Source organism: Vanacampus margaritifer, chromosome 17 (genome assembly GCF_051991255.1).
Source record: "Vanacampus margaritifer isolate UIUO_Vmar chromosome 17, RoL_Vmar_1.0, whole genome shotgun sequence".
Classification (NCBI taxonomy): Eukaryota; Metazoa; Chordata; class Actinopteri; order Syngnathiformes; family Syngnathidae; genus Vanacampus; species Vanacampus margaritifer.
This window is the reverse complement of record NC_135448.1, coordinates 6883937-6900420: the sequence shown is the minus strand read 5'-3', so window position 1 is coordinate 6900420 and position 16484 is coordinate 6883937. Positions and strand designations below refer to the sequence as shown.

General features: G+C 37.7%; 1 protein-coding gene across 3 annotated transcripts in view; it reads right to left on the bottom strand.

Moving 5' to 3' along the window:
* Window positions 1-16484, bottom strand: part of rbms3 (RNA binding motif, single stranded interacting protein) — a 317367-nt gene that overhangs the window by 93377 nt on the left and 207506 nt on the right. For all 3 annotated transcript variants that reach the window (XM_077547933.1, XM_077547935.1, XM_077547934.1), the window contains exon 5: window positions 3533-3690. In XM_077547933.1, the coding sequence (XP_077404059.1) occupies window positions 3533-3690 (158 nt within the window). The remainder of the gene's footprint in view (window positions 1-3532; window positions 3691-16484) is intronic.

Below are 16484 nucleotides of genomic sequence, written 5' to 3'. Positions count from 1 at the left end.
AAATCGGTAAAATTACCGAATGAACAATACTGAGCTCTCCAGAAAAAAAAAAAAAAAGAATCACTACCCAGGTAAAGTCCAGTTGTATTTAAGGTTTTAGTTTAGTTTTGATAACTAGGTGCAGTGTTAATTTTCGAACTTTACATACTGTTACAGTGGTGTGAAATAGTGTTATTTTCATAAACACTTACACCTACTACACTGCTGTATGTTAATGTTGGTCATTTTGGTGGTACTTGGTAGGGATACGCGCGTATGGATACCAAGTATTGCTATCGGGTTGATACCAGGCCTTATTTCAAGGTATCGCCACTCGCGACATCGGCTGATACGAGTATTGGCCAACCTTTGTGCCCATTTTACAATCAGGAAATATAAATTAGAAGAATACAAAGCTGCCATTAATTTTCTGTAATTTTAAGGGAAAACGATAAATTGGGATATACGAATCTTTCTTTAAAATTATCTGTCATTGATTTTTGTTTGGAAATTTTATGTATCAAAAGTACTAGTGGTATCAATACTTGGTATCGGTGACTACTCAAGGAGTAGGGATGTTTGACACCACTGCCTTTCAGACTGATGCCAGTATGAGTACTCAATAATACTACTTGTACTTTTGATAAATAAAATTTCACACACACAAAAAGAACAAACATAATTTTAAAGAAAGAGCTCTATGTCCCAATATAGCATTTATATAATATAGCATATAGCAAAGTTGCAATATGGAACTTTTTTCCCCAAAATAACTTTACAATAAGCTTTTTATTTGACCATTTATGAGTGAAATGCCTTCTAATTAGTAGATTAACACCTTAGCTGTTCACAATGGGTACAATAGTTTTCAGACTGGATTCGGGTTAGAATTTCCCACGCCCTGTCTGCGGATGTGACGTAATGTGCGTGGTGTGTATGTGAAGAACGGTATGTGCAGTTTCATTTTTCGTCAGCGGGTGGCGGTAGCGATTCGAACCCTCTACGTTCAGTAGCTTTAAAAATTGCATGAAATTAATGCTAATTTTATATTTTCAGGGTTTCTACAGGTATCATCAAATCTAATTTGATGCTTTATAATGTTGTTTTTAATGCAACTTAAAACTAAGTTAATGCCCATGAGGGTGGTCAGTCAATTGCAATTTTTAATTGTAATTAAATGTATGATTTCCATAGTTAACTCACAATGCATCAGAAAGTAATCACACACTGTACAATATCTTTAATTTTTTTCAAACTCTTCTTAACATAAAAGTGGACAAATATGGTTACCAAATGCAAATGTGGTTGTATATTTTTCATCCATCCATTTTCTTGACCGCTTTTCCTCACTAGGGTCGCGGGGGTGCTGGAGCCTATCCCAGCTGGCTTCGGGCAGTAGGCGGGGTACACCCTGAACTGGTTGCCAGCCAATCGCAGGGCACACAGAGACGAACAACCACACTCACATTCACACCTAGGGACAATTTGGAGTGTTCAATTAACCTGCCATGCATGTCTTTGGAATGTGGGAGGAAACCGGAGTACCCGGTGAAACCCACGCAAGCACGGGGAGAACATGCAAACTCCACCCAGGAAGGCCGAAGCCCGGACTCGATCTCACGTCCTCTGCACTGGGAGGCGGACGTGCTAACCAGTCAACCACCGTGCTGCCCGTTGTATATTTTTGTTCATTGATATAGTAATTTTATAGTAAGTAATTCATGAAGTTAGAGTTAAAAAGAATGTTAAAATTGAGTCATAGATATGTATTGAGGTCTATTTTTGCCACTAGGTGGCATTAGTGTTTTATGTTGGACGTTGGTGACAGGACCAGTACATTTTTCTTTTCAAATTCAGAGCTTCGGAAGAAACCCATGGACTCCAGGCCACTTTGTTCTTGTAAATTATAACAAGTCACTAGTCCTCACAAATAAATAATTTAACACATTTTTTATGGCTAAATTGTCTTAAAGTGACTCATTTGCACAACATATGTCAAATAAAGTATGAACAGCAATTGTATTTAAATTTTAAATGCCTCTCGACATCGTATTTAGTGCTTCGTAATGCCATTTAAGGCAGTAATTTGATCAAATTCCATTTAATGACTTATGTTTTACCCATGACCCACAGAAATCCTGATTCTTCTCATTTCTAGTTCCTAATTGTAAAATACCAACACTCGTCGCAAGTACCGATATCTTGAAATAAGGCCTCGTATCGGTACTTGCCCATTCCCACTCAAGTGTTAAGTACTGAAAAAAAGTGGTATCGAACATCCTCAATACTTTTGAGTTTGAGAACAACTGATTGTGAAATGTTGTTGTTACCACTTAGGATTTTTATTTTTAAGATACTTTTTAATATAAATATTAGTTTCTACTTTAAACAAAATGGAAAAGACTTATACATCACACCAGAACATTTGCCAACAAATGATCCTCAGCAACAGGACTGTTTCAATTGTGCATATTCAAATTATTGCCAAAAACATTGCAACGGTGTTAATTAAGATTATCGAAGAATCTATCGCAGATCTGTCTACTTATACTGCAGACACAATGACAGATATCTTATTCAGATCGGATTTTTATCCGCATATAATAGAGGCCTGATTCACCACAATCTGCATATATAGTATGTATTATAGTGTCTATATAGTATGTATTATTCATGTACAGTTGCCACATAAGGTGCAGCTCTGATTCTGCTCGATCTCTGATGTTGTAAATATGTACATAAATATTTTTGATTTTTGATTCTTTAATATAATTTTTTCGACTACTGTCCACTTTGCTGCAGCAAAATTGGAATTTCAATTCTATTCTGTCCTGTTTGTGGATGCATATTGGGATGCCTGTGCATATGCTTCCATTAACATTTAACTCATTCACTCCCAGCCATTTTCACTGAAGCAACCCCCTTCGCTCCCGGCTGTTTTACTGAATTTTGACTGATTTTGCAAGGCCCACAGAATATTGTGTTCTAGTGCTATAAAAACTGGGAACCTGCTAAAAGCAATATTAGAGTCTGTTCTTTCATCAGGGGAAAAAATATATTTTTCTATCTGTTCTTGTTTAGCATTAAGAATTTAGCTAAGTTTCAGCATTATTCACATTCCTGTTCAAAACACTGGCAAAAAGAGCTTGTTGCAACATGGCCCTGGTTGATCCCTTATAAACTGCTGCCACCTGCTGGCCGTTTTTTGTAATAACTACCATTGCTTTAAGCCGCCTCCATGTCAGAAGCTGCATCAAAGCCTTCTGTATGCTATTACATTTAAAAAAAAAACAAAAAAAAACGTATAAATACGTTTTTTGGGAGGGAAGGACAAAGTATTAAAAAACATATTTACACGTTTTGGGATTTGAATTAGTTAATTGCTTGTTTATCTTTGTTTGGACTGGGATCAAAGTTTAACCAAAGCAAGTAATAATAAAAAAGGTCTTGAGTATGTTCAAATTTAATTAAGCATTCAAAAAGTCAATTACAATTGTGGAAATGAAGTGGTATCAATATGGGTGAAAATTGTTGTGTCATTGTTACACCGTACCTGGCAAAGCCAACACCCCGACTGACTCCGTTGGCATCCCTCAATATCCTGGTGGAGATGACATGACCCAGAGGTTTCAACATGTTCTCCAGCTCTTGCTCGTCCATGGAGATGGGCAGGTTGGAGATGTACAGGTTGGTTGGATCCTGCTCTTGTTGCTGCAGAGCCAAAGTGTAGAAGAGAAAAAGGTATGAGAAGGAATGCATTAGAATCAAGTGTAGAAAGCATGAAATACGCATTGGCTCTGTGTCACGAGCCACGCCGTAGAGTGTAGTAAAGCTGTCAAGCGTGCAACCAAATGCTTGTTGAACTCACACATTTGGCAAGAGGAACACATTCATCTACAAGGTATGAGAAACACTGCATAGGCAGGCTTCATGAAGGAGGGAAAGAGTCAAATTTGTTAGGTGTGGTGTCAACAATAACTGAGTATTTTAGCACCTGGGCAATTAACTTAAAATCTCTTTACCAACTTAAAATCGTAACTCAGTCCACCTGTTCTGCTTTGCTTCGCTGTAACTTGGAACCCTTTAATTAACACCTGCACACTCCTATTATACTGTCATGGGATGACTGATTAGACACTGTTAATGCAAACATTGGTTGGTCTCAAATGTCAATCATTATGGAATTTTTCTAAGTACCACTTTGAATGCCTACTTCTATACATACAACTGATCATCTTTCTTTCATCGTCAGATCAATTAGATATGATAATTACCTCCCCCTTGGAGAACCTGGGTTCAAGCCTCGGTTTTAGTACATTCGATGGTTCAATACCATCTTACTATCATACCAGGAAATTGATTATAATTTCTCTGAAATTATTAAATCCCACCTCAGACAGATTGCAGTTCAAATTTTCTTTTTATTCATTTGTCATTTAACTACAATTAAAAATGGGTAATTTTCACATAATTTATTTTTCAATTTCCTTCATTAGCTTTCAGCTATTAGCATTCAGCTTCCAGCATTCCCACGCAATTTCTGCAGAAATTGCATTTAGTCTACCGATAGTTATCATTACAGATTGTTTCAAATTCAAGAAAAAAAATGTGTTGGGTCGATAGTATAAATGTGTTTTTAATTGCAGTGCCCCGAGGTTGCTGCTAGCTAGGTAAAAGTGCACAGCTGGTTGAGGCTTGAGCCTGAGGTAACAGAGGGCCCAGTGTGTGCAACTGTTGAACAGCTGGGCCCTGCAGTGCAGCCAGACAAGTCAATCAGTTACCAAGCCCGTAAGACATAAGTACCAATGGCTCAAGTCAGTCAAACTGACTGCAAACTTTAAAAAAAAAAAAAAAAGAAGTGAACTTTCTACGAGCACAGTAAATTACAATTTATTCAGATTATGACCCTTTAATGCCCATAAGGAAGAACGAACCACAAAAATAACTTTAAAAACTACGATGTAATTTTGTTTTGAGAAGAGCCCTGTTTTTAAGTAACTTCTAAATCAGACTATAAAAAAAACGTATTACTTCCTCACTAGTTATGAGTATAAAATAAATTTAAAAAATTGCTGAACACAATTCATTTCCATCTGATTATTTTTTACTTGATATGTACAGCAGTATTTTAACTAACATCTCAGCATTCATAACAAGCCAACGTTTAAAAAAGAAGTTAACAGTCGGTACCAGTAAAATCTGAAAGAAATAAAAATTGTCTTTGGCCAATTGTTAAGCAAGTGATAGATGGCGTGCCAAATGCGCTAAGGGACAGTCAACATTTTTCATATCCTTCACTATCACATTAGATAAAACGCTGATTCAGCCATATTCTCATTTTTACAGTAGTTAATGTATTATATCCTTTTTTTTTAACAATTATATAATTATTAGGGGTGTCAGGCGATTACATTTTTTAATTGTAATTAATCACATGAATTCAATAGTTAACTCACAATTAATCACAAATTTTACATCTATTATAAATGTACAATACAATAAACAAAAAGTTTTCATATTCACGTTAACATAAGAGAAAAAAAAGTTTAACTAATAGAAATATGGCTGCATCTTTTAGTCATTGATACAGTAATTTCACAATAACACATAAAAATGAGTTAAAATTAAAAAGATGTACTGTTTGATATTGATTTGTGTTGAGGTATTTTTTCTGCCACTAGATGGCGTAATTACAATTGTAAGTTGACGTTGGTGACAGCTCAGTGCATTTTTCTTTTCATATTAAGAGCTATCTAATCTTTAACATGAAGTAACTTGTGAAAGTCTGCACATTTATAAAATTGTAAAGTACAACTTGACCCCGTATCCACAAATATATGCATTATTAGTAAATTTATTACTGCTAAATTGTGACATGGACGTGTCTGCTGCGTTGCGATTGGAATTCCCCCATTTTAGGCTTTCCGAGTCAGTCATTATTCGCGCGTTGAAAAATTGGTGGTGTTAAAGGAACTTTAACTGAAATTAACACACTCATTTTGAAACACTGAATAATTCTACTTCCTAATATAAAGTAACAGTGACTACGTTTACATGCAGTCAATAACCCTTTAAAAGTCTGAATATTTCCAATATTTAGGTTTTGAAAGGCCATGTAAACAAGCGCAAAAAACACTAATTTGCTCATATTTGGGTTTTTAAAAACCCAAATAAGACCCCTGGGTTACCCATTTTCTAACACAAATATTTGATCATATAAACATGATCGCCGAACCTTTTGTGAACAGAACTTTGGTTTGTTCGCAAGGAAGCATGCAAGTGTGGCGGCCATCTTATGTTGCCACTCGCTAAGTGAGCCTATTTTGAATAGATAGATTCCTCTATGTCACTTTTCTGTCTCTATGGCAAAAATGCCACATTGTGTACACACATGTAAATCTTTAAGAAAACACAATTTTGACCTTAACACGAATATTGACCTCATGTAAACATATTCATTTTGAAGTACTTCTCCAGAGTTGTCAGAATCGAAACATAACATTTTTGACAGCAAAAGAAGAGGTTAAGTAGGAGAGGAAGTTCCTCCATCCTACCCTCTTTCCATTTCACATGAGAGAAGATTGGCCCCTCCCCTGATTAATGAGCCATCTTATGTGACGGGACACTTTTGATCTGATTAAAGTCTTGGAGACAGCGTCAGTGCCTGCTGTGAAAGTGAGGGTTGCTCACTCTTTGTCTGCAGATTTATAACATTTATGAAGAAGCAAAAAAAAAAAAAAAAAGCTCAAGTTTGTATAACACTGACATGGACACTGTATAAGGCTTAATTAAATCTGCCCATAAAAAGCCAGTGTACCCCGCCACTCTTCAATTTGATGTAGCCTTGCAGCTGTGCATTCCTTTCAGTTTTCTTGGGAATGTTGGGCTGTGTATGTTTTTTTAGGATTACTTCAAGCCAACATTGGGTTGATTTAACTAGTTATGTGACAGATTTACTCACTTATATGAGAGTTTATGCGCGTTTGAATGAAGCGCCGTCTACTCCATATGCGGTAAAAAGGGAAGCGACAAAAGTGTGTTAATAGCGGTGCTCGGCTCGCGGGTGGATTATCACGAGCGAGCTTCATGTAAGCACGGCCGCCTCGCTAAATTCTCCCTTTGATGACGTTCCGCGCTACAAAGCCCTTAACACCCAGATGAGTAGATTATGGGTGGCGGTGGTGGAAATGGGAGCGTCTTAACCGGAGGTGAGATGGGCTGGCACATTCCACAAGGAGATTTAATTTCTTTTAATGTCAGCCTTGGCGTACACTCCGCTGTCAGGCTATGAATGAAACAGTAATTAAGGTGTGTGTGCATGTGAATCTGCAGCCAATCTGAACGTAATTATGCATTATGTATTATGCCTATTCTATTTAATGTATATAAAGATGCATTTGTGTCAATTCCTTCCCCTCCCAGAGGTATTAGCTCACCCCTGTGGAATGGCAGTTGTCTGGCCCTTTGCCATTGACCACTGTTGTAGAAGGTTAATGGAAAGGCTGCAGGCTGGACGGGGCATTTGATGAGCATAATTCCTTCACCTTGCCACCAGGAGGAACAGGAGGAATCCAACTGCGTATGTGACAGGAAGAACGGGCGGTTGCGGGGATGTGTCATTTACCGCTGACGAATGGCCCCCATGCTAGAGCTGACAGCCTTGCAGCTGTTTTTTTCATTTCAACACCCTGCTCTGTTTATACCTGACTGTAATTTCTGAGAACATTACCATGCTACAGGCAAGGGGGTGTTAGCCAAGAAGGTAAAAGTGGGGGATTACATATAGTTTGACAAAAAAAAATGATGAGAAGCATTCAAAGACTCCTGAGAAGCAAGACATGCTTTTGGTGTCTGACCTAAAAGGATTCTTGGCAAACAACCAAAGAAACGTGGCTGATCATGTCTCAATTTGCTACACTGGACTTAGCAACCAGGACAGAGTCTCCCATTTTCCAAGCCTACATCAACTTCTTGTTCTGCTTCTTTCTTTATAATCAACTTTTTGGTTTAGATACCATGCTGCGGTGACATGGAGGATCCATATCAAATAACATGGAACACAAAGCCAGTAGTAGTAAATGTATGTATGTACCAGTGGTGCAATGGTGCAAAGGCACAGTTTTGATGATGGATTGGATTGTTTTTTGCATCATAAAAAAATATCAAATTTACTTTATAAACCATTTTACCCACAAAAATATCTACTTAAAATGTCTAATATAAATTGAAAAAGAAGTAAAGGAAGAAAGCAGAGCAACAGCCGACGAACTACTGTTGCAACCTAAGCACTTGTTGCTAGCTGCTAGATGCTAATGACGGTCATTTGTGCCGTATCATACAATGAATACGATTAAATGTTTTTTGCGTAATAAAAAAAGATAAAAAATAAAATAGTTCATTGATTTGATAAACCCCTTTTCCCATAAAAATATTAACGTAAAATGTCTAATATAAATTGAAAAAGAAGTAAAGAAAACCAAGCAATAGTCATCAAACTACTGTTGCGAGCCGAGCACTGACTTGTGCCGTATTATACAATTAATACAATGTAATGTTTTTTTGCTTCATAAAAAAATATTTTAAAAAACTAAATTGTTTATTCATTTTATAAACCCTTGTCCCATAAAAATATCATCTTAAAATGTGTGATATCAATTGAAAAAATAACGAAAGAAAGACAAACAACAGCCGTTGAACTACTGTTGCAAGCCGAACACTCTTTGCTAGCAGCTAGCTGCTAATGACGGAGACTTGTGCTGTAACATACAATGACAAAGTAATTACGAGAGCAGTTTCTTAGTGTCCTAAATAAGCGATTGAATATGATTAGTAATATTGCTGTTGGTAGCAAAGTACTGTAATGTCAAAACTTGCGATAGGGTAAGTCAAAATGTCGAAAAGACAAGTCAAGCTAGGCGTCGCGCCATCATGCAGGCCAAGTTCAAAGTAAAATCCTACTAAGTCTATTGCATTGGTGTCAATGTATTATTTGGTCAGCTTTATTTTGAAGCTAGCCTTTGCGTAGGCATGTCTTGACATGTCTAAATGACGGTGTTGGTAATTCAAACCAATCCACGGGCCATGTGCGGCCCGAACTGTATGGAACACAGATCAAAAGATGATCCATTGCACCACTTGTATCTATCCTGGATTTCTTTATGGCTAGAGAACAGTTGATATATATATATTTTTAAACATGGCTCATAAACATAAAAGGTTAGCATTTGTTTTGTTTGTGAGACAATTGGACTGTCAACAAACAATCTTAATAAAAGAAGTACACATGCTGATAATTAGGCACAATTTGAGCAGCCCTCTCTTCCAATCAAAATCAACAAAGGCAAGACTTTTGGAAGTCTTGAGAAGATTTTCCTGCCGAGTGTGTTAGGAGAGATTTTTCCTCGCTAACCTGCTTGGAAAATGTCACGATTGGGACTCAGTCATCATTTGGTCTTTGCTAACACTAACTCCGGCCGAGCTTTGGACTCCGGGATTTTGATGTAAAACAGTAACAATAGCTAACATACAAAAAGAGCAGTGATCAATTATTTTCTCCTCATGAGGCTGACATATATAAAATCTAAATAAATAAAACACTACTAAATTTGGTAACCTTGATTGTTGAAGGCAGCGACAATGGCGTCATGTTGGGTGTTTCAGGGAAGTGAGTGGCTAATATTAGCAGTAATAGTAGAAGGATTTGCTGCCATCACCATCATCTTCATCTTTGACAAAGTGTTTCAGACACAACAGTCTGGCTGTAGTACTTAGTGTTAATTTTTTCTAAGAGTGGTGACCTGAGACACTCATTGTGTTTTTTTGTTTGTTTGCTTGTTTTTTAAATGAGCAGAATTTTAAGACACAATTCTTAAAATGAAGAATGGCTTGTTTACAGGCACATTTTCAGACAATAGATTTAATTGGTAATTTCACACTTGACGAGTGGGCACTGGACAGACACTCCAGAGACCAAACTATTTGTATACAAGCAATTAAAAAGTCTACCCATCCATTTTCTATACAGCTTATCTTGTTCTGGGCCATGGCGAGCTGGATTCTATCCCAGCTGACTTTGGGCAGAGGCAGACGACACCATTGTCTGGTCACCTGTCAATCACAGGGCTCATACAGTACTGTACAGAGACATCCACACCTACACTGAGTTGGAACTGAAACCACACTGTTTACACCCAAGTTAGGCCAATATTACATTGACAAAAGCTTTTATTAAGTCTTCCAAAATGCAGCAAATAAGTGTGTTATTTTTCTGGACCAAATTAGTCATTTTGTTTCCTTGGTGATGTATCTACATACTTTAAAGACAGTCAAGGTTATAAGAAGATTACCAACACCCGGTTTAATAAGACATGTTCTATCGAGGACAGGCCTTTCCATGGAAAATAAAATAAGTTGAGGGCATGTGTTTAGTGTCATATCCAGAGCTTATCTTTGTAAAATAGACATTTGAGTGCTGCTAGCATTGCTGGGCAAGTGGGTGGGGCACCTTGCTAGGGCTCAAACACTGCACATTGCATCATCTTGGTCTATATGGCTGTTATGCCTCTTTAAAATATGATGCAGAAGAAAGGCCACAAATAGTTTTAAGACAAGATATTGACATGGATTAATGGAACTACTTCCTGCGGTCTGATGAGACCAAGATGAACCTATTTGTTGTGTGGTGGCAACCAGGTGAGGAATACAGAGACAATTGTGTCTTGTCTACACACAAACATGGTGGTGCGAGTGTCATGGTCTGCAGTTGCAGAAGTCTGAAGAGTTCATGGGGGAAATCATGAATGCCAATATCCGCTCTTATCTGCTCTCTTTGGAAACTAGGCAGCATTCCAACAAGATAACAAGCCCAAATCCTCGCCTATTGAGCATCTGTGGGGTGTCCTTTTATGGAAAGTGGAGAATCACAAGGCCTCTAACATCCATCAGCTGCGGGATGTTGTCATAGAAGAGTGGAAGAGAATTCCAATGGCAACCTACACTGTAATTTAAAAAATATATATTTACTTGAAAAAACTCAGAAATTCTAAGTACATTTTACAAGGAGAGTTTTGAGTATATTTGACCAGTTTATTTAAAACCAAAACTAAAGAAAGATATTTAAAAAATGCTAAGCGAGGGTTGAGGAACGAACCAACAACCTTCAGGTTGGGAGACAGCCATTCACCTGAGCAATGCCGCTCCTGCAGTGTGTCAGTATATTAATTGTTTCAGGCAGAATCCTTGTACCACCAAGAGATCAGTTTTTGGTCTCGTTTTTGGATACACTAGCAAAGCAGTATAGTGGCAAACAGCAAGAGTGGCATGGCTCAGGTGGTAGAGTGGCTGTCTCTCAAGTTGAAGGTCATGAGTTTGTTCCTCAATGCTTCAGTTACTTTTTGTGTTTTTTTTGTCTTTTAATATTGGTAAAATGTACTCAAAACTAGTGTTGTTCCAAAACCCAGCTTTGCAGTATCGGCCGATGCCGATACCATACCGACACCTAAGTTATTTTTTTCTCAACTTGAAAAAACTGTCCTGCCATTGGTTAGACACAAGATTCTGCATCCATAGTCTTATATTAGCGTCAGAATTAATGGTATCGGCATGTTACTTGTTAGTACTCACCAATACTGATACCACTGTTTTAACACTTTATTGGGGCCTCTGCCGATGCCAGTATCGGAACACTACTCAAAACTCTCCTTGTAAAATTTACTTAAAATTTCTGAGTAAAAAGACTTTACTATATTTTTACAAGTAAATGTCACTACATTTTTATTTTATTTATTTATTTATTGTTTTTATAGTGTTGTGAATTTCATGCCCAAAGAGGGTTAAGGCAGCATTGAAATATAATAGTGGCCAAACAGAATATTGACACTTTGGGCACCATTTCGACATTTCACTTAAGGGTGTACTCACTCACTTTTGTAGCCAGAGGTTTAGACATTAATGGCTGTGTGTTCAGTTATTTTGAGGGGACAATAGATTTACACTGTTACACAAGCTGTACACATTGTAGCAAACTGTTATTTCCTCAGTGTTGTCCCATGAAAATATGTAATAAAATATTTACAAAAATGAGAGAGATGCACTCACTTTTGTGAGATCCTGCTAAATGCAAAACAATATCCTGTGATTTATACTGAATTTTAAAGCTTTAATGCTAACCTATCCTGGTGAAGTTAGTGCACATTGACAGGTTTGAAGAGGTTGAAAAGAATGACAAGTTAAGGGAGCAGCTGACACGACAGGCAGACATAACACATTAAAAGGAGCTATCATTGCCGTAGCTTTGCTTGAGGGAGTAGATTTCAACTCTAAGAAGTCTCCCATCCAGCCAACGGGGATGTCGAGGCTGCATCCATTTAACTGATAAAAGTTAGACAGAAATATGTCTTGACTTGGGGGGCGGGGGGGGGGGGGTGCATTGGATGCTGCATTCAAACTAGAAGAAGCCCAGCTCCCTCTTCATGCTATTGACCTCTCAGTTTTCAACTTTCCTTGCTGTCAACAATTTTCGTACACACTTCTCTCTATCCCCTTATCAATCCATGACCTTCATTCATTCCACCGTGGGCATCTTCCTTGCTCTTTTCTCTTCTGTTCTCCCACTTCCATCAATACAGCCTACTCAGGAGATTAGCTGGATGCATAATTGGCTCTACAGGGCTTCATGGTTACCCGGTATACACACTGGATGTTCAACCTTTGTAGTCACCTCCTATAACTCCCTCAAGCACTCCTGTCTAGTATGTTAAAGAATAAGAAAAGCAATTATTTATTCATCCCATGAGGAACAAATGAGTTTTTGTAGATTTCTACACGCATGCAAAAGAATACCGCCAAGTAATATGATTCTATGGACAGTAGGGACTGGCATTTGACTAAATGTCCTTGACGGAATATGGTCTGAATGTTTTGAACTTTTTTTTGTGAATGTTTGTGTCATACTGAGCAGATTAATGCTGGCCACAGGACTTGGCATAGGGTGGATGAAAAGTATTTCTCTATATAAAGTCATGTTTTTATTTTTTAGACTCCAAATTAGATCAATAACACCACGGTTGGCCTCAGTATCTTAAAGACACAATTAATCAACAATCAGTCTCACCCAATCATCATAAGTATTGAACAGAGGTGTCAAATCCAGGTCCAAAAAATAAAAACCCTGCCACAGTTTGGTTTTAGCTCCTGATGCTAGCGAGCTAGCTCCCTAAAGTTGAACAAGCACCATGGGAGCTAGCGAGTGTTGAGGGTCTTTTGCCCAGATTTAGTTATAACTGTTTTAGTTTAGTCATAATTGTTTTAATTTCCTCAGTAGAGCTTGGTGAGTGTATTGAATGAGGTCGGAAGGGGGGCTCGTCTGTTTCCACATCAATGGGCCAGTGTCTGGGGTTGAAGTCAATGTGTATTGGATGATATGCTGTAAAAGTCGGCTGTCATCATGTGTATTGAACTCAGGGCTGGGGGCTGTTTCCTGGGGGGTTTGCAAGATAGTATAAGAATGCTGTGATTCCGCTGAAATAACACACTTGCGAGAGGACTGCAGCAATTTGTCTGTAAACTTGCTTGTGTCCAGAATATTCTGTAAAATAAATCCTTTGAAGGACCTGTTCATCTCCAGTCCGTATTCAGAAAATCAACATTCTCTCTAACCGAACAACAACGAACACGTGGAAGACAAAGATAGTCTTCTAACACGAGCTAGCACCTGGGGATAAAGCTAAACTGTTTGGCTTTAGCCCCTGATGCTAGCTACAGTAGCTAGCTAGCTCCCTAAAAGTTGAACAAGCACCATCGGCTAGCTAGCTAGCATCCTGGGCTAAAGCCAAACTGTGGCAGGGGATCAAAGTATTTTACGATGGCGTCATGATATGGGCTTCACGCAAATATGTCTCCGCTGTTGGTGCCTTGCTCTAGGATACCCCAATGTGGGCAGACAGAAAACCCTTAGAGGTAGCTCTCCACTCCCAAGGGAAGATTTTACCAGCATACCAGGTTTACCAGCATATCAATGGCCAGAGAGAAGACCCCTCAGATGTTGCTGTGTGAGATAGCTAGATGGCTTGATAGATGCCTTATTAATCCTGAGGGAAAATCCAGAGTCTGAGTCTGCAAAAATACATTTGATAGACAACATGTCCGCAATCACCTGGCACACTCAAATTGTTTATAATAGTTTGTACCAGGAAATGCAATACACTGCAGTTACAGTATGTCCGCGATGATTGTGGAGTATATTGCTGGCTACCCAAGCCATATACATTCATATATTGCAAAAACAAACAAACAAAGTAGACAGCATTTCATTACTTTTTGTATTTTTCAAATTATGCCTGTAACACGCTCTATTAAACTGACATAGTAGTATCATTATTCAAACAATTAATATCAACTGTAGATAAAGGAAGCATTTTAAACAACAACAGCGCTTAATTTAAAGTGTTTTAAAGCAAACTAGATAAATCAGTATGCTAAAAAAATATGGAGGTGCATTCTAATCGAGCATAAACATTACCTTAAAGACTTGATGACACAATTTTACACACCGCAGCATATGGAAATTGTGTAAGAGAGAGAGTATGGCACTTAAGCTGTTCCCATGGCGGCTGAAAACATTAACATTCCTGAGACCAATCTTCTGCAGTGAGATGAAGATATCTTCTATCATTTTTAATGCACTCATATTATATATAAAGTAATAGTCCAAAAGGCCTGTTATTCTGACATGACTAGCACAGTAAATGAATCAATGGATACGAGCAGAAATTGAAGATAAAGAATACAAACAAAGACTACACGAAGACATTTTAACAAATGTGTTATTTTATATATTGTTACAATAAACTGTGAAAACCAAGATGGAGGTGAAGTTGAAGAACTACCACAAAAAAATTATTGTGTTCTACACAAGTACATTTGTACTCATTTGTGCACAGTTCAAAAATGTCAAAGTGTCCAAGAAAAAAAGAATTATACACTTAACACCCCCTTTTCTCTTCTTGCTGAAATTATTGCTGTCAATATTGCATATTTTTTAGAATCGATTAATCTATCGATTATTCAATTGATTAATCGATTAATCAGATTCATTTTTTATTTTGCAGTAAAGTGTATTACAAAATACATTTTCCCAATGATTACTATTAATGAAGCAGTGATTGGTGTTTATTTTGTACTTCGTATTCGTATAGTGATTTAAAATTTACAAATGTCTTATTTAGATTATTCTGTCTTCTTTGATGAATGACTACAGAAACGATTAAACACTTAATGTTGATATGCTGAAATCAGAGTATTTGGACAATTTAAAAAAATAATAAAAAATGGCTCCAAGCGAGCACTCGATTATTAAAATAGTTGTCGATTAGTCTGCAGAGGTGGCAAATCCAGGTCCAGAAAGTAAAAACCCTGCCGCAGTTTGGCTTTAGCCCCAGGTGCTAGCTAGCTAGCTAGCTCCCCGGGTGCTTGTTTACCTGCTCGGGAGTAGCTATCCTGCCACAGTTTGGCTTTAGCCCCAGGTACCAGCTGGCTAAGCTCCCCAGCTAGCTCCCCGGGTGCTTTTTTTTTAACTGGCTGCTAGGGAGCTAGCTAGCTAGCACCTGGGGCTAAAGCCAAATTGTGGCAGAGTGTTTGCTTTCTGGACCTGGATTTGCCATCTCTGCTAATCTGATAATCGTTTATGTGTCGATTAATCGATTAATTTTGACAGCTGTCACTGAAATATTGTAAATGAAGACAGGAGCGGTGTCCCGCATGGATCCATGCTTGGACCTGTACTATTCTGTTGTTCCTTACATGTTTTTCTGAGGCAGTAATATTCAAAACCTGCTACTCTGTTAAATTCCAAAGTTGCACAGATGATTCACAACTTTGTCCTCATAAAACTGCCTTAAAGCAAGCAAGTGAATTCATATCAAACTGAAATTATAGTCCCTGCCTCCCAGAACTTGTGAGGCCAGGTTTCCCATGACACAGCTGCTTAAGATTGCTTTGTGTTCACCTCAAACAGCCGAATGAGGAACATTGGCGTGACCTTTTTGTCAGGATTTATCATTCAACGCCAACATATGACAAATGTCAAGGACATCATTTTTTCCCTTGTTCAGCAAAAATATCATACACTGCTTCCCATTGACTATTACATGCTGTTTGTGACCTCCAGGCGGAATTATTGTAACCCTCTCTTAGCAGACAGCTACAACAAGTTTGTAAAGCCTTTCCAGCTGGTGTAAAATGTTGTGACTGACTAGAAGGAGAAATAAGAGATCTTATTTCTCCAGCTGTTGCTTCACTGCATTGGCTGCTAGTAAAAATGTGGGTTTCAGTTGTACCTTGAAAAAGTAACTTACTTACTTTACTGATTACTTGCTTTAAAAAGTAACTTACATTACTGATGACTTGATTTTAAAAGTAAGTTGAAATGCAAGTTGATTATATAAATAAATAAATAAATAAATATATATATATATATATATATATATATATATACATAAATATATATA